This window comes from Chelonoidis abingdonii, chromosome 7 (assembly GCF_003597395.2).
Source record: "Chelonoidis abingdonii isolate Lonesome George chromosome 7, CheloAbing_2.0, whole genome shotgun sequence".
NCBI classification, from domain to species: domain Eukaryota; kingdom Metazoa; phylum Chordata; order Testudines; family Testudinidae; genus Chelonoidis; species Chelonoidis abingdonii.
The window spans coordinates 103,589,279-103,608,250 of record NC_133775.1 but is presented as its reverse complement, the minus strand read 5'-3'; the positions used below and the strand labels follow the sequence as shown (position 1 = coordinate 103,608,250).

Sequence of the window (18,972 nt, the reverse complement as noted above, 5' to 3'; positions counted from 1 at the left end):
ATCTTGGTTTAACACTTTGATACAGTGATTCGAAGGTCTGGATTAGGGCTAGGGTGCGGGAGGGTGCTTAGAGTTGGGGGGTGTGGGGTCTGAGAGGGTGCTCAGGGTGAGGGAGGGTGCTCAGAGTGGGGGTGCGGGGTCTGGGAGGGAGTTAGGGTGCTCAGAGTGGGGGTGTGGGGTCTGGGAGGGTGCTCAGGGTGGAGGAGTGGGAGGCTCAGGGCTGGGGCAGGCAGGAAGTGCAGAGCACTTACCTGGGGCAGCTCCTGTTTGGTGCAGCGGGTGTGCAGTGGCTCTACACAGCGTGGCACCACCTCCATAGCCTCGATTCTGGGGGCCACAATTCTGGGAGCTACCCCCCCACACCCTGGGCAGGGCCACTTGGAATGCAGGGACTGCAAGGCCCTGGGCTAAGGGGGCCCTCGGGCCCTGGCCTGCAGCACTAAAGCCCCTTTTGGAATGCGGCCCTGCGAGCACGGGCTGACGGACTCAGGAGGAGAAGGGGCAGCCGCACAGCCAGCAGCCGGAGAGAAGTGGTGCTTCTCTCCAGCTGGCTTTGAAGGGGAAAGCGCCGCTTCTTTCCGGCCGCTGGCTACACGGCTGCCCTTGCTCCTCCAAGGGCCGGAGGACTCAGGGCCACATTCTGAAAGGGGCTTTAGAGCTGCAGCCCCTAAAGCCCCTGCGTTCTGGGTGGCCCTGCCTGCGGGGGAGCGGGGCAGCTTCCCCACTCACTCGTTCCCTCCCTTCTCTGGTTACTCCTCCCCCCCCAGTGGCACTCCTCCTGCCGTGCCCCCCAATGGATTGTCCTGCGTGCACCCCACTTTGGAGACCACTGCTCTAGCCAGTTGGTTTTACTGCTATTGTGGCTTCTATGAGGGTTTCTTTAGCTACCTCTATCTCAATTACATGATTCTCTGGCACTGGAAATGGTTAGTCCTGCTGTCACCTTATCTTAGAAATGAGTGGAAATGAATCTATCAAAAAACAAACAAACAAAAAAACCTTGAACATTCACACTGATGTCATTGAACTCAGACTAGTGGGAGGGGAGAGAAGGACAGGGCTGTTTCATTTTAGCTTTTTGGCATGCGGTGCCACAAAATACATTTTAAATACACGTTAGGTGGTGTATAGTACTGCCACGTATCAGGGATAAAAAGGGTTCAAACAATAGAAGCCTAGAAATTTCAAACATGGAGGAAATGAACTGGCACAGAACTTTAATTTTTCTTCCTTTTAATTAAGATTTATAATGTCACATAACTGGTATGTATACATATGACTAGGAGCGAAAGCAGAAAAACATGATCTGCATGAAAACCACAAGCAGCTGATCTATAGTCCTTTCACATAAAAGTACTAAGGTCACCAATAACAGGGTTAGAAATACAGTTTCTCCCCAGCCTCGCGGGAGAATCTTTGGAGTAAGAACTAGGGACCATGTCATGCCATTAGATTTTAAGCAGAACTCCCCCTAGGAATTTCATTGGGGGTGGGGGAATTTTGCTTAAAAACTGATGGACTAATGCCCCTTGGAGAAGGTAAAGAACATAAGAATGGCCATAATGGGTCAGGCGAAAGGTCCATCTAGCCCAATATCCTGCCTTCCAACAGTGGCCAATGACAGGTGCCCCCGAGGGAATGAACGGAACAGGTAATCATCAAGTGATCCATCCCCTGTCGCCCATTCCCAGTTTCTGGCAAATAAATGCAATATAATGCCAGAAAGACTCCCTCCACCCCCAACCCAGAAATTTTCTTTTCAACAACATAAACTGATTTCTCCTCTATAACAAATAAGGTTTTTGAACTCTCAGGAACAGAGTGCGGAATGCTCTATATTTATGTTTAAAAACATTCTCGCAAAGCAGCAGCTAGTGCCATAAATTAAAGACACTTGCACTTTACTGAGCTAAGTTAATTGTGCTACAAGAAAGAAATAGTGCCCTGCACCCTCAGACCAGTCATCAGAGCATAGTCAGGGTATCCTCACCACCACCTTCCACTCTTATGAAAAACTGGTATTACCAGGACTCTCAGAGGTATGAGCTGGAATAGGCTGAATACTGGGGCCTTTACTCCAACTGAAATTGATGGTAGTTTTTCTGGACAAAGACTTAATTTTTCATTAAATTAAATCCTTAAGCCCAGATTTAGAATAGAGGTAAAGCTCAAGGGGTGCAAGTCTCAGGCTGAACTTGGCCAATTCTGTCATAATTTTGTTAAAAAGTTTTATGCTGGAGCCTGGCAGCAAAGGAAGTGGCCTCTACCTTCCTTAGACACAGCAGAGCTGTTGGTGGTAGGTGGTTTGGTTAATCTGGACTTCCTACGCTAGATTACTCAGTCAAGTGCTTCTTGCTGCAAGGCTTCATGTTGTGGAGGATATATCAGTTTGGACAGAGCTGCCTGCTATTGTGGTGTTAGAACAGCATCTTAATGGGACAAGTGCAACAGCATCTTGCATTTCAGCTCATGTCAGTCATTGAGGCGCTAGTCTTGGGTGTGCCTGGGGCCACTCCCATTGATTACAACAGGACCAAGATTTCACCCATTAACTTCAGTGGAACTATGATGATTTATAGCAGTTAAGGCTCTGGCTTCATCACTTGACACTGAGGCCATGTCTACACTACAAAATTAAGTCAACCTACTTTTTTTCTGGCATACAGCAGTAATTATATAGCCTGTGCATGTCTATGCTTTGCTCTTTGTGCCAGCGATGTGCATCCTCACCAGGAGCGCTTGTATCAATTGTACTGTCAGCATGGGACACTGTGGGAAGGCTCCTGAAAGCCAGTAACAGTTGACAGAAGCAACACAGTGTCTGTGCTGACACTGTGTTGCCCTAACTACGTCAACTTTGACTGTACACTGCTAGAGGAGGTGGAGTTATTAAGTTGGTGTAGCTGGGAAGTTACATCAGTGGGAGCAAAATTTAAGTGTAGACGCTTCCATAGTTAGGCTGACATAAGCTGCTTTGTATCAGCCTAACTCTGTAGTGTAGACCAGACCTGACAATCTTACCAACTATTGATTTGTTTCTATTCTCCCTTTTCCTAAGTTACAGAGAAGGTTATAGGCAAAGCAGTTCTGGAGGCACGAGGAACCAATGGATTTCCCTTGATCTTTGTTGGCTGTGGTAAGAGAACAGCTACATGTGAAACTTATTTGCTCCATAGAGAAACTTGTGGAAGGTTTATTGGTATCTTACTCTTCCTTGCTTATCTCATAGCTCCTCAATGCAGCTGTTCTCCATATTAAGCAGATTTGCTAACCTCCAACTCTTCCAATTAGATTCCATCTCAATTAACATGACTCTCTTGTTGGCCAGTCCATGTGTTGTATTTCCACAGTATCTGTTGTCACTGTATTTTCTCTCTCTCTCTGAGGCACATACATGTGAGACCTTTGGTAATAAACATATGGCTGTTCATGTTCCCCTCAAAGTCGTGGGCAGAACCCCCAGTGATTTAAGTCAGAGCAAGACTGGAACCATATCACTTTAAAATACAAGCCCAATAAAAATAAAGCTGGAGCTTTACCAGCCATGGAGCTGTACTGATGAGCATATATAGGATTTTTCAGTAAGAGAAGCTGCTCAATACTAGCTCACAAAAAAACAAACAAGGAAATCTATTGCAAAAGCTTCCCCCAAAGAAAAGGGCATCCAAGAAAAACACTAAAGAGAAGATTGATATGTATAGTTTTATAAGTGGTTCTGCTCTTACTGGTATCTATCGACCCCCTTTCCTTTTTACCAGCTTAAAAGATCAGACTTCCCAAAAACAGAGGGGGGAAAAACATAGGGATATAGACCAGGAGTTCTTAAACTGTGGGTCATGACCCCCGAGGGGGTTGCAAGCTTATTATGTGGGGGGTCGTGAGCTGTCAGCCTCTACCCCCAAACCCTGCTTCACTTCTATCATTTATAATAGTGTTTAATCTTAAAGTGTTTTTAATGTATAAGGGGGCAGGGGTTGCACACAGAGGCTTGCTGTGCGAAAGGGGTCACCAATACAAAAGTTTGAGAGCCACCAATAATAGACATTGCCAGACTGGATCAGAAGTGAGGTCCATCTTCTCTTGTACCCTGTCTCCCACACTGACCAGTACCAGATGTTTTTTTTACAGTCTTGTTCTACTCCAATATTTCTACTTTTGGGGCTTGGTCCTACGACCTTCCCACTGAGTGTAAGCCCAGTGGAGTCAAAGGGGTTAATAATGTAAAGGCTGCAGGCTCGGGCCCTTAATCATGCAGAGTAGCAATAAACAGGGATAGCCAGTGAAAACTTGCTCCAGGAAACCATCAAATGCAAATAATCCTTGGGATGTAAAACATGCAAATACGCCTATGACTCAATCTACTCTGTTGTCACTGGTTTGGGGCCTCACTCAAAGAGGCAAGGCCTTCTAGACTACTGCAAAATTGGCCAGTAAACTGATGAAAATAGTAAATAATCCTGGAAGTAAACGTATATTTATTCAACTGTTATACTAAAGTCACATTGGGCCCTCAGGCTGTGTCTGTCCAGGTAGCAAAATTATTATGGCAAGAATGTAACTTATTTTCTTTACATAAAAATCACAGTTAATAATTATTTTTTATTGTTTGCATTACACTAGCACCTAGAGACTCCTTGCAAGATCAGGGCTCCATTGTGCTAAATGCTGTACTGATAGTCCTTGCACCAAATAATTTACAATCTAAATTTCTCCACCTGCTCCCCAAGAAATGCTCTGCTCCAAATGTATTATATCTAGGTGAAATTCTGTGATTTTGATTTGCATTAGTCCATGTCATTATTTTCTTCAGTTCTGATCTTTACGTTTCCAAATGAATGTGAGACTCAAGTAAAAACATCAGAACATCACCTGGCTTTGCATGAAAAAGTTGCTTGTTTTTCATGCAAATCCTTGGATTAATACCAGGGTTGCTCTGTCTCTGTTTTTGATGCAAACATTTTGCATAACTCTACTTGTTGATAAACTGCAAATGGGGAGGAAAATGTGTGTGTGGGGTGGATGTGTATTTAAATAAGTGTTTAGATTTATTTAGTAATACTGAGAATTTCTAGCGGCTGTTAGCTAATCCGACTACTTGGCCAGAAATTAGACATGTCTTTCAATTTATGAAGTGTTTGAGATGGGAGCTAACTTGTGCGGCAAAGCTGAGACCCAAAGATGATAAGCTTCCCTGAAGGGGAGGTCAAGTTTGGCTTCTTCCAGAGAGCGGCCTGAGTGCCAAATTGAGATGTGGGCCCAACTCCCCCCGAATGTGCTCGGTGTAGGGATCTGGTCCACGTCTTCAGATCCGTGACTAACATAAACCTGGGAAAAGAAGCGTGTGCGCCCCTCATCTTGCTGCGCAAGGTCTAGCGTAATGTAAGGACTCCAGAAATAACAAGGACTTGGAGCAGACTGAGGGTCCGAGCTGGGCGTCTTGGGACAGTAACTTGAGCGCATTAGGACCTGGAGGGAGCGGGGTGCTCACTACTCTGTGGGCTGCTGCAAGCGAAGAGTCAAGGGCAAAGAAACGTGGCTGTCGAAGCGGTGGGTGGGGAAGTGTCCCACAGCCAGAGTTGGATCCAAGAGGGAGGGGAGCCCCGGGACGGCTGCCAGGGCTCGCTCCGGATCAGCGCTGCGCCGGGTGGCAGCGCTTCTGTCAATCAGCCTGACTCCACTCCCGCACGCCCTGTGTTCTCCAGTGCTGCGCTCCAGCTGCCTCCTCGAGTCTCTGCTTCGCTGCGAGCTGACAGAGCGGCCGCCGCTGCTGCTGGGTGCATGCACCGGGGGACCGGAGCGGGGTTGAGGCGTCCCGAGGCGGCGGTGCGGAGGACCGGGCGGCGCCGGGCTGCCCTCAGTTGGTGCTGGGTACCGGCGGGGAACTTTAACGCTGGCTCCAAGTGTTGGGCTCGGTCTGCGGTTCAGCTGCAATGGATCCTCCAGCGGGGATCGCCTGTCTGCTGCTCTGCTGTGCGCTCTTCCTGCCCGGGAGCGCCCTGCAGAGCTCCAGGGAGAGAGGTAGGTCTGGGGTGGGGGGTGGCTCCATCCCTCAGACCCCCCACCTCAGGGCCGTCCCTAGCTATTTGGGTGCCCTGCAGCCTCCCAAGCTTCCCCTCGCCCCAGGGTTTGGGAGGCAGGAACTGTGAGAGGGGCACTTTTGGGGCCCCACAGTGGCCCAGGGGATTAGCGGGAGGCCGGGAGCAGCCCGCTCCGCTTCCCTTGCCCCAGCCGTGTTGCTCGGGGAGGGGGTTTGGGGGAAGGGATCCCCGCCGCTTGTGTTGGGGGGGGGGGAGAACCGTTCCCTAACTCCCCCTCTCCCCCCCAGCCATACGGCTGGGGCCGGGGCAAGGGAAGCGGAGCAGCCTGGGGCCGCGTTGCTCCGCCGCTGGTGCGCAGGGGCGCATCCGTTCCCCACCTTCCCCGCACTCGCAGTCGGCGGGAAGCGGAGCGCCGCGGCTGGGAGCTGACGGGGTGGAGCAGGCTGGGGCTGGGTTGCTCCGCTTCCTGCCGGTGCCGGTGAGTGTGGGGTCGCTGGGGGAAGAGGTGGAATGGGGGTGGGCCTGGGGGAAGGGTCAGAGGTGGGGCGTTGGGAGTTGTCCAGGGCCCCGGCCCACCCCATCCCCTGCTGCCATGCCCTTGGCCTAACCCCCGCTCCCCTGCAGCCTCCCCCACTGAACTCCCAGCTAGCTCGCCCTGGGGCTTTCAACTCCCCTTTAACTTCTTCTGCTAACACTTTTTTTTGGCGAGACTTGCAGTTGCTAACCTCTTCTGGCGGCAGCAGCAGCAGCGAAGGGGCAGATGGGTCTGCCTCCTCCGGGGAAGGGACTTATGGCATCTCGAGGAATGACACTGCTATGCCAGTGTCTCTGCAGTCCCATAGCCACCCTCTGGCAGCCCCAGTGGGAGGATAAGACTCTGGAAAGAAAGGAGGCTGTGGGAGACTGGTTTAAGTCCCAGAACGCATGAGAGAGAGAGAGAGTAGTTAGAGAGGGGGTGGAAGTGGGAACCTGGAATGAACTCTGGTTTCAGTGTAATACATCTGACAGATCAGAGGTTAGTGTGTCAGATCCTGAAATTCCACGTGTAGAATAAAACACATGGTAGCAGCTTTTTTTCTTCAAAAAATATGAATTTAAAAGCTCTGAGAGTTGATGAGACATTCCCCCTGGTCCCAGCCTGAGTTACCAGCTGTATATTGTGTCTGCTAATCACATGCTTTCAGTTTGTTTAGGATTTGATCAACTTCTCCCAACGTTGTTTTTTGGGGAAACTTATTTTCGTTTATAATATCAACATTTGCAGGTCAAAAATTTAAACATTTCCTATCGCTAACCTCTGTGTATAGGCCTGGTCAGAGGTCAGTTTAATAGACACTGAAGCATTCTCAAGGATTGTGCCAGCCGTCCCCAGAAATTCAACATCCTAGGTGATTAATGACAACAGTCTGAATAGCTCAGCTGTCTCAACTGACTTCATTTCATAAAACATCTGGAAAGGGGATGCAGGGTGCTTATTTTGTAGGAGGACTTTGCTGTCTTACATTCTCTTATTACTGCACTTTGCTCTATGTTAGGAACTAAACAGTTTGAATGACCTCTACACAGTATATTTAGTCACACTTGTGAATGAAGTGGCCATCTCCCTTACATAATTCTCTGATGGGGTAATGGATCATAGACTGATAATTCTAAACCAATAATTCTAAACTAATTTTTAGTTTTAATACTCTTTTTTTTCTTTAAAGATCCTATTTTGAGGAATACAGAGGAATACAGACTTGTCGTCCCAGTCAGCACAGATTCAGAAGGCAGATTCCTGTCTAACCTGGTGTCTGGACCTCCAAGGGGGCGCTTCCGAAGAGATGCTGGGGATATGCAACTTGAAGCTTCAAATGAGCAAATATTTTATAATATAACTGTTTTTGGAAGAGAGTTTCACCTCAAGCTGAGACTGAACTCTAGGCTGGTTGCCCCTGGAGCAACAATTGAATGGCAAGAGGATTCTAATGTGACTCATATTGAACCACTCCATGGGAATTGCCTATATGTTGGGGATATCACGGATTTACCTAACGCTTCAGTTGCTATAAGCAACTGTGACGGGCTGGTAAGCTGCTTTGCTATTATACCTAATATTACGTTACTTGATTTTCCGATAGTGTGTGTATTGAAAATGTGTTGAACTTTGTCCTTAAAACTTGCACCTCATATGCTATGATAACTATGAATTCAAGTTAACTAAGTTCCTTAACATAGGGGTAGCTGTGTTGCGACAATAGCTGCTTTTACAGGTAGACTGGGAGCAAGTTCAGTCAGAACAGGCATGTTCTGGTTGCAGTAGAACAGGGGGGAGGGATAGCTCAGTGGTTTGAGCATTGGCCTGCTAAACCCAGGGTTGAGAGTTCCCTCTTTGAGGGGGGCCACTTAGGGATTTGGGGCAAAATCAGTACTTGGTCCTGCTAGTGAAGGCTGGGGGCTGGACTCAATGACCTGTCAGGGTCCCTTCCAGTTCTCTAGAGAGGTATATCTCCATATATTATATTATTAATAGTTAAAATAGACCGCTAAATACTATAACTCAACTGTGATTTTTCATTAGAACTTACCTGAGATTTTTAACATTTAAAAGAGGACCAAGCATCATGTTGTGACAACATATTTAATCTTCATAATATGGCTTTTATCTTTCTCATTTCAGTTTAGGATGAGAAGGGGATTTTTAGAAGAAGAGAACATTGCAAACAGATTGGACATGTTGTTTTTTTGTCTCTGATAATGAAACTTGTTCAAAGGATAGGGTCAGACTTTTACAGTTTTACAGATCTTTCACTAGAGCCAATTCTCTTGCCTAACCAAGTGATTTATGAAAAGTAGCAGAAGTGTTAAAGGGTTTCACAAGGAAACTGCTCCATATCATGCATTTTATGTGGCTGGGTATGTGTGAGCTTGGTATGGTTTTCTATTCTGGAACACGTGTTCAGTGGCCAAATTATATCTGTCTGTGGCAGACATCTGAAAGAAGCACACACTGTGATTTTAGCAGTAATTGCTATGTAGAGCAAACTTTGTTTAAATGACAGTGACTTTTTGAGGAGGGGTAGTGAACTTTTAATCTATCCAATAACTTCTTGGTAGACTTTTGGGTCTCTTATCTTTGTGATTTATCTAATTTCTATATAGTTCTCTGCTCTTCTTAATCAACCATTTGACTCAGTTGTAGTCCATTTTTTTTTTCTAGGTAGTCATAGAAAACTATTGGTTTACAGCACCAGAACACATCTCAAAACTATAAAATGAAGTGAGAGGAAGGTCATCTCATTTACTTTTCCTTATTTCCACGCCTGTGAATCTTCTGCTCTCTTAACCGTATATGTTCTTATTTCTAGAAGTAGGCTTTAATGTTGCTGTATGATGTGGACAGGTTGCTAGGGGCTAAAGTTCCTTCAAGAAATACTCTGATAGCACATTTTTGCATCCCAAGAACACACCAGGAAGCAGAAGATGACTTCCCCTTGCTCAGGTGGGGAGTGATTGTGCCAGCACAATACCTGGTGCAGATTAATCAACACACAATTGCAACTGCTTTGGCCAGTGCATAGCTAGGGGTAGAGCCAAGATTCTGCCTACTCCTCACCCACTTGCAGCAGTGGGGAAGTAGCAGTCTTGTGGAGGCTACTATTCCTCCTGTACTGGCTACCCACACTGATGCAGGGGATAATAGGGAGACCTGTTCCTTCTTACTCCTTCACAAGCATTAGATGGGCTGCAGTCTGGCTATTAATATTTTAAGAGTCAAATATCAGTTGACTAGCAAAGAACTTGTTCAAAGCAAAAGATTAGGAGCCTCTATCCCCATGGTCTTGCACCTTGTGTTGTCATTTATACCTGTGCACAGTAGATATATAGTGCTGCTGTTTGCACAGGTGTAAATAACTTCATAAAGTGCAAGGGAGAGGATAATTGGAGTCAGTGTCTCCAGTGATCAGTAAAGCCACCCTTCACATAATGATAGGAATAAGTTTAAATAGCTAAAAGCTAGAAAACAACATTAGTTATCCAAAGAATGCCACCTGGTTGTCTAGTAGTATCAGTTAGTTAGGATAAATTAAACACAATTGCATTAACAGCTGTCTGAACCTTAATGACTGACTTCTACGGAATAATATTTGAGTGAGTTAAGAGTATGATCATCCAAGTGAAGGCATTATTTTCGTTTGTGGCCAATATGCATGGAATAAATTGATGTGACTCCATTGTACCGATTTGCAACTGTTGCACTTTATTCACTTAGGCCCGTTCCTGAAAACATTTATGCTTAGTTTCAAGCTCATAAATAAAGAGCTTTCAGGACTTGGGCCTTGCTTTAGAATAATAGAAATAATATCATTACGCTGAAATACTGACCCAAATGGGATATTTTCAGCTTTTCAAATAAACATCCTGTTTTACCTTTTTGTTTGCTTTGTGTCATTGCTTAGTACTGGCTTTGGCATTTAGCTAGCAGCTGGAGACTGTTATCCTGTGACAATGTTCTACACTAGTGACTAGCTCTTTGTAAATATGGGAAAGACTTAAAAAAATAATAATTTAAACTTCAGCCAAATGAGCATCAGCCAAAAGTAGAAAGCAAATGCATAAAAATGTACATAGAGGGTGACTCAACTCCCATTAAAGTGAATGAAAAAGCTTCTGCTGACTTCTGAGAGTACTGGATTAGATCCTTAGTTACTGAGGTAAATTACCTTAATAGAATACTTACTAAGATTTCAACCTAGGCTGAAATACTGTGGGTTAGTTTCTTATCTGGGTCCATAATTAATATGCTGGGTTCTGTCCAGAATTCTTATTTCCCCCCTGTCCATTAGGGAAACTAACAGGTTAAAGAGAGAAAGGAATGAGAGCTAGCAAATTCTAATCTGGCTCTGACACGGATTTGCCCAAGGTCACATAATGTCTGTGCCTTGATTCATCCACTTCTAAATGGATAATTTTAGACCCTAAATAATTTAGGACAGACTATCACCTATATCTGTCTGTACAGTGCCTAAATAACTTAGATCTTGTAATGCAGAGCAGTGCCCAAGTACCTTTTTAAAAATTGGGTGTAAGTTACTTTCCCAAGGTCACACGGGAAGTCTGTGGTGGAGCAGTGAATTGAACTTGGGTCTCCTGTTTTCTAGGCTAGTGCCCTAATCACTGGCCCACACTACCTAGAACCTTTTAGGTTCTTAACAGTTGATTCATATCTGAGAACCATAGGAGGCTGTTCACTATTCTAGGCTTATTAGTGTGTCTTCTGAATCTGAATCCTTCCCATTCTGTCAAAGGTCACCTAGGGCACAAACAAGGCCCTGCCATCCCTGTCTGTCCTGGGCTGTTCATTGCATGTCCTCTGTGTTGTTCAGTGACATAAACTTTCCCTCTCTAAGTACTGTTCGACAGAGGGATTCTTGGGATCAGCCCTTTTACGTGTCCCTCCAGCCGCCTAATGGCATGCCTGCCGTGGCAGATGTTCTGGCTTCATTCCTAACACATGTCCCAGATATTCCTCCTCCTTTGCTGGATAACTTTGAAGATAAGGGGTTGCTGAACTCTGACAAATCTTGGCGCTTGTTATAAATTCTATTTAATGCCTCATATTTTCCTGAGGCATTTGCTTTCAGAGGCATTTAGATATGTGAACCTTTTGGTGGATTTCCAGCTTTCACATCCTTACGTAAAGATGGAAATAATATTTGAGTTGAAAATGTTGTGGTTTGGTTTTCAGTTGTAGATCTTCAGTGACTGAATCTTGTTGAAACTGGTGAACATAGCTGCTGCCTTGCCAATTCATGAAGTTATTTCCTTCTGCATATGCGCATTGGCTTACATATTACTGCCGAGTGTATCTTACATTCCAGTTAATACACACGAGGAGACGGTCTGCTGCTGTTGGCTGTACCAGAAAGCTAAGGTTGTTGAAACTGATATAAATTGCAGCAGTCAATCTGCAAGTGAAGTTGTATTCTATGCAGTAGAGAGTTTAGGTTTTTTATTTTTTTAAATCCTTTAATGTGTGATCACTCTAAAATGCACAGTGGGGTTGTATATCCAACTATATATGATATTTCAGTCAGAACTGAGGGTTGGTTGTTTTTAATGTGGGTCTTCCCAGAGCTTTCCAAAGTAGAAATCAACAACAACCGCCAGTTTCACTAAGCACTGGATTTGGCAAGGGGGGAGAGCCAGGGATGGATGAAGACTTACAAAGTATGTAAACCAGACATATTTTTCATAGCTGAATTAGGCTTTGAGAGATCATTGACATGTTGAAGCTAATTAGTAGGGAACTTTCCTTGTGAGCTATCTAGAGCTGTTAATGTGGTGGTTTTTTTTTTTTTTTTTTTTTTTTTTTTTTTTTTTTTTTAAACCATGTTAAGAAAGTGTCACTGTAACTTGCCTACTTAAAATAAAAGACACTTGTTCTATGTTGGGCTACTGAATATCTTCACTGTTGACTGAATCACACCCAAAATGGGTATGAGTGTATTCTGAGTTTACAACTTCAGTCCCCAATTCTCCATTCCAGCAAAGCTTTGCTCTGTACAGGGTACCTTTATGCCACCCTTGTGCCTCCCTATATCCTGCGTCATATAAGGGCCTGCCCTAGTGTAAGAGCAACCTCAAGGCAGCTCTAAAATTCTCAGCTGCTTGTTACCTCTGTGATCATTCCAGAAGACACAGTAATCTGGCCACACACTTCTTCTTGGTATGCCCTGTACATTAGGGATGCCGTTGGCGCACAATGAAGAGCCAGCTAGTTCCTGGGTTAGGGTTATTCTCTGATGGATGGATCTACTCCCTTTACAACCTCTCTTCATTGCTGGTATGCCATAGGGCATTGAAAAATCAGGCCTATGGCATTCTTTCCTGACTTCCTTTCAAAGGGCCATCTTTACCTCCCCCTGAAAACCAAGGATCTTCTGAAATCTGCTGGCCACCATGGCCACCTGTATGAAAGACCTGTGACAGCACTGCAGGCTGGTCTTCATGGCTGCAGAGCCCTACATAATGACCATCTGCTATGTCACAATCCTCCTTCCTCTCTGGAGGGTTTTCATTGAGTGGTGGGTGAAGAAAGGAAAGTTATTGTTGGTGGGGGTCAGTGTTCACTGTACACCTGCCCAGTCCCAGAGCCTCTGCCCAACTACAAGGCCCAATCCCCAGGGAACACCAGTGGTGTTGAAGAGAGAAAGGGAGCGTTCCTTGGAGCCAGAACTCTTCACTTTATTGCATCCAGATTTGCTACTTGTGGGAAGTGAGGGGAACATACTGACTGACATCAGTACCAATATTTATGGTGGCTGAAAGTCTTCAGCAGTATTTGCATGATGCCAACATTTTTGGGTGTAGAATTTCAGTGATTCTGAATATGCCCCATCCACTTCATAACATATTCCTACGTCTATAGGAAACTGGCTAGAGTGTGTACTTAAATACAAAAAGACGTGAGATAAACACAGTACAAACAAGGCATGTGACTCATGTAAAAGAACCAATATGCACACAATCAATGTGAAAGACATCCAAGGTTTTGGATCAGTACAGAATCTAGCATTGTGATGTATTTTAGTGGATACTCAAATAATGTATGCTGATTTAGAATGCTTGAGTTTCTTATGTATAAGTCTCTTTGCAAAGAATTTGGACTGTAGCAAAGCCTTAAATGGTTTTTAACGTCTCCAGTTCAGTGCTGCTGAAAAACACCCAGTGGTAAATCCTGAATAACAAGAACTAAGTATAATAATTTATTCCATGTCTGGAACACAACAAAAGGCTCAAATATAACTTTGAACTTTGATGTCCTGCCATCTGTGTAAAGTAAAATTTGGGCAGCTGTAAATAATATGTACCCATGATGTTCACTTGTGTTCTAAGGGGTGTGTGTATATGTGGATGGATGGATTTGAAGAGGACGGCAGGGAACTGAATCTCAAAATGATGGGGTCCAGATCCTTAGCTGGTGTAAATTGACATAATTTCAGGGCCGGCTGGTGCCTGGAGCTGGCCCTGCATACTTTTACTGAAGTCAATAACATTGTATAAATTTAAAGTAGCTGAGGATAGGACTCTGAGTAGAGCCCTGTGTGGGACTGTTTTTTTTTAAATCCTGCTACTGTCCCGTCTCTCAATACCTGCTCCTGCATTGTTTCTGGCATTTTTATCCCACTCACACCCGCAAAAACCTTAGATCCCACAAATCCGGCAAGAGAGACAGATTCCCCGATGCTACTAAAACAAAAAAAAAATTATATATAAACAGAATTCAGACACAATTTTTACCAATAAAAGAATAAAACAAATCGTGCTTAACCCATGTCAAAAAATACTTTAACTCCTGTTGTAATAGACATCAAATCTTTCTTCCCCTTGCTTAAATTTTAGTATTAAAATCTTTATTTAAAAATAAAGATTTAGTGTTTCCTGCAAATTCCCACAGTCTGGTTGTTTTTGCCTACCCAGTCCCGCCTGCAACAAAGTACATTTTTCTTCTTCGAGAGATGTCCCTGTGGGTGCTCCACTCCTGGTGATGGTGCGTTCTTATGCTTTCGCTCGGAGAGTTTTGCAGAAGTGCCTGTATGTGTCCTGTATTCTCGGTGCTTGCCTCACATGCCATTGGCGCTCAAAGTGTCATACGTGTGACCCGGACTCTTCAATTCCTTCTCAACTGTCCCTGGCCTGAGACAGAGTTCAGCAGTCCTGTTGAAAACCCGTAGTCCCATTCCATCACAGTTTTCCAGTGATGAAGATGGAGGAGTGGAAGGGGTATTCTCTCACGATTCTTTCCTGATTAGGATGCCTACTGCTGCTGGACCATTAAGATCACAGTCGACATATGCTCACGACATGTGACTTTGGTATGGCCACCCATGGATGGGACCGCCCATACCTTTCCCTGGTCACTGGCCATATTGGAGTCCTTGGGGGCGGGGGGGTGTCTTACAGAAGACAGCATAGCAGGCACCCCATCCCATGTAGGGAGGACACCAGATCTTCGCCTCCACTTATGGAGACAGCAGAGGTGGACACACAAGAGGAACCCATGGCAGAGCAGGAAGAGGACACTGCTCCCCAACACCTTGCCACCCACCAATAATTCTTCCTTCTCACCAGATGAGGCTATTATGCCTCCACCACCAACCACGGCAGATGACTTTTACCCACTTCCAAGACTTGTTTAAAAGAGTAGCTAACAAGCTTAAGATTGTTTTAGAGAAAGTGCCAGAAACTCAGCATGAGTTAACAGATATCCTACGGATGTCTTCCTCCTCCAAGATAGTATTGCCAATCAGTGTGGCTATCACGGAACCTGCCAAAACAGTGTGGCAAACTCCAGCCACAATTCCACCAATACGCAAAAGGGCGGACCGAAAATATTACATTCCCTAGAAGGGATCGGAATTTCTCTTTATACACCCAGCACCCAACTTGCTGGTGGTGGAGGCAGCCAACCAAAGGGGCAAACAGCATTTCCGCTCCATCAATAAAGAGAGTAAGAGGCTAGACCTGTTTTGCCACAAAGTATATGCCTCATTCACACTTCAATTTAGTGTCAAATTATGTGGCATTACTCGCCAAATATGACCACAGGAACTATGGAAAATTTATGGACTTTATTAATGACATCCCTCAGGACGAGAGACAACAGTTTAAATCTTTGGTCTTTGAAGGACAGATGATTGCACATACAGTTCTAGAGGCTTTATTGGACACAGCTGACGCTGCAGCCAGATCCACCGCTACTGCTGTTGTCGTGTGATGGGCCTCGTGGTTTAACTCCTCAACATTTCTATGAGAGATACACAATACGGCTGAAGACCTTCTTTGCAATGTAGAAGAATTGTTCACAGCCAAAACCAAAAAGGTGCTGCACATGTTTAAAGATTTTGAGGGCCACGCTCCAGTCCCGTGGCATCCATACACCTGCCACAAGAAGGAGACAATGCAGATATCAACCATATCAGTGCCCTAGATACCCAACATACACATAGCAACACCAAAGTCAGTACAAACAACAAAAACAGCAATGACAGAGGCCACAAGTATGATACCTTCACTATCAGCAGCATCTCAACCTACTCTGATGGGCAAATTTGACCATCCCCATAAAAAAAAATGGAGGATGGCGACCAATTGTTGATCTCAGGTGACTGAACAAGTTTGTGGAAAAAACAAAAGTTCAAGATGGTCACTTTAACAACAATAATAGCAGCACAGGAGCAGGGGGATTGGTTTTCAGCCCTCGACCTGCAGGATGCTTATTTTCATGTCACAATACACCCTGCACACAGGTGTTTTCTCAGATTTACTTTGGGCACAGACCACTATCAGTACAAGGTACTACCTTTTGACCTGTCAACAGCACCCCATATTTTTTCCAAGATCCTCGCCATGGTAACGGTGCATCTGAGAAACCAGAGAATAATAATTTTTTACTTACCCGGACGACTGTCTCCTGAAGTTGCACATTCAATCAGACATCGTTTGGAAACACTATCACCGTTGGAGTGGAGCAGAGTCTTGGTCTACAAATAAACATAAAGAAATCAACAATAGTACCAACTCAACAGTGAGAATTCATTGGCACGTACCTCAACGCAAGGGGGGTGAAGGCATCGCTTCCATGAGACAAGTTCAACACGATAAAGACACTCATATCCACAGTATGGAACAGTCCACAGATCACTGCCCACAAATGCCTAAAACTCTTGGGCCATATAGCAGCATGCGCATTTGTGGTCAGACATACACGCTTGCACATGCGCTGCCTGTAAGGATGGCGAGCAACTGTGTACAGACCAACCAAATGCAGAATAAACTTAACAATGCCCCAGAAGGTCAAAGACTCGCTCACCCACACAACCTGTGCTCTGGGATCCCATTCACACAAGACCTTCAATCACAGATGATTACAACAGATGCTTCCCTGATTGGGTGGGGAGCACACGTGCAAAATCATACAGGACAGGGACTATGGGCCACAACTGAGACAAGTCTACACATAAACTTGCTGGCACTGCGGATGGCACAAAGTTCCTACCTCCACTTCCTCCTGTTCATAAAAAAACCAGAACATTAGAGTATTGACTGACAACATCGCTTGCATGTTTTACGTAAACAGGCAAGGGGCAGTCAGATCACCTTTGCTATGCGCTGAGGCTATGAAACTCTGTTGTGTTGGATACACCAGTTATACCTACCTGGATGCTAGAGCACCTCAGCAGATGTTTTCCCCATGAATGGGAATCAAATGATACAATACTGTAATACATATTCTGAAAGTGGGGTCACCCATGGGTAGATCTATTTGCAACTGCCCGCAACACCAAATGTCCGAAATTCTGCTCCAGAGCAGGTCTGGGAAAACAATCCATGGGAGATGCGTTCCTGATTAGTTGAAACAGAGACCTTTTCTATGCATTCCCACCAATACAATTGGTACCCAGACTGATACAGAAAATAAGGACCGACAAAGCCACAGTCATCCTAATAGCCCCCACGTGGCCAAGACAACCATAAATAACATGGATGTTGGCACGTGCTCCAGTCACGCTCCCTGTCCACACAGGCCTAGTGACACAATGGGAGGGACAAATACAACATCTGAATATAGAGATGCTTCATCTCAAGGCATGGCTTCTCTATGGCTCTCTAATAATGAGCTAACTTGTTCTGACCAGGTCCAGAGGGTGCTACTCCACAGTAGAAAACACTTTACATGTAGCACCTACTTATATAAATAGAAGAGATTTACAACATGGTGCGCTGCCAGACAAACTGATGCAATGTCTGCATCTCTCCCATTGTTTCAGTTCTAGAAGGTACTCTAATATCAATCTGGCCTCTGTGTTAGTGCAATGAAGGTACACCTGCTGGGCATCACTGCCTTTCACCAAAAGATTGATGACACTACAATCTTTGCCCACCCAATCACCAAACAATTCCTCAGGGGCATTCAGACTCTCTATCCAGACGTTTGACCACCAACATTACCTGGGACTTAAACTTAGTGCTAATGGTCCTGACTTGGAAATTGTTTGAATCTTTAGCAACCTATGTTTTCTTGCACCTGTCCATGAAAGTGTCATTCCTAGTTGTGATCACATCAGTGAGACGTGTGGGAGAAGTTGGGCACTCATGGCAGACCGACCTTATATGATCTTTTTTAAGGGTTAAGTCACATTAAGTATCTGTCCCAAATCCCTACCCAAGGTACATTAGTCTTTTCACATTAACCAACCTATACAGCTTCCAACTTGCTTTTCTAAACCGCACGAGAACTTTCGAAGCCACAATGCATACTCTTGACATTAAAAAGGCACTGGTTTTCTACCTGGGCAGAACCAAACCATTCAAAGTCTCATCGAGGACTCTTTGGATCTATAGCTGAACACTCCAAAGGAACCTCCATATCCACGCAGAGACTCTCTAAATGGATATCTGGATGCATTCATCTATGCTATCGATTAAAAGGCACACAACCTCCATCAACAATTAGGATGCACTCTACTAGATCTATATCAGCTTCCACAGCGTTCCTAAACAATGTTCTCCTTATAGACCCAAGCAAAACTGCCACCTGGGCCTCTGAACACATCTTTGCCAAACATTATGCAGTCATACAAGGCCCTAAATCAGGTATAGAAACATAAAAGATTAGGGTTGGAAGAGACCTCAGGAAGTCATCTAGTCCAACCCCCTGCTCAAAGCAGGACCAACAGCAACCGATACCCAGCTTTTCTGAGTGGTACTATCCACAGTTATCTTACTAACTTTGAAGCTGTCATAAATAGATAGCTAAGGGTTAATGTTTCTTTTACCTGTAAAGGGTTAACAAAGGGAACCAAACACCTGACAAGAGGACCAATCAGGAAACCGGATTTTTTAAAAGCTTAAGGGAGGGAATTTGTGGGTCTTCTTTGTCTTGGGTCTG

At 44.9% G+C, this 18,972-nt stretch overlaps 1 protein-coding gene across 1 annotated transcript in view; it reads left to right on the top strand.

The window, feature by feature from the left end:
- Window positions 1–4,639: 4,639 nt before the first annotated feature.
- The window catches only part of LOC116830288 (A disintegrin and metalloproteinase with thrombospondin motifs 2-like), a 133,264-nt gene continuing 118,931 nt past the window's right edge, over window positions 4,640–18,972 (top strand). Inside the window, exons 1-2 of the mRNA XM_075068311.1 lie at window positions 4,640–6,018; window positions 7,745–8,106. Coding sequence (XP_074924412.1) covers window positions 5,931–6,018; window positions 7,745–8,106 — 450 coding nt within the window. The 5' untranslated portion in view covers window positions 4,640–5,930. The remainder of the gene's footprint in view (window positions 6,019–7,744; window positions 8,107–18,972) is intronic.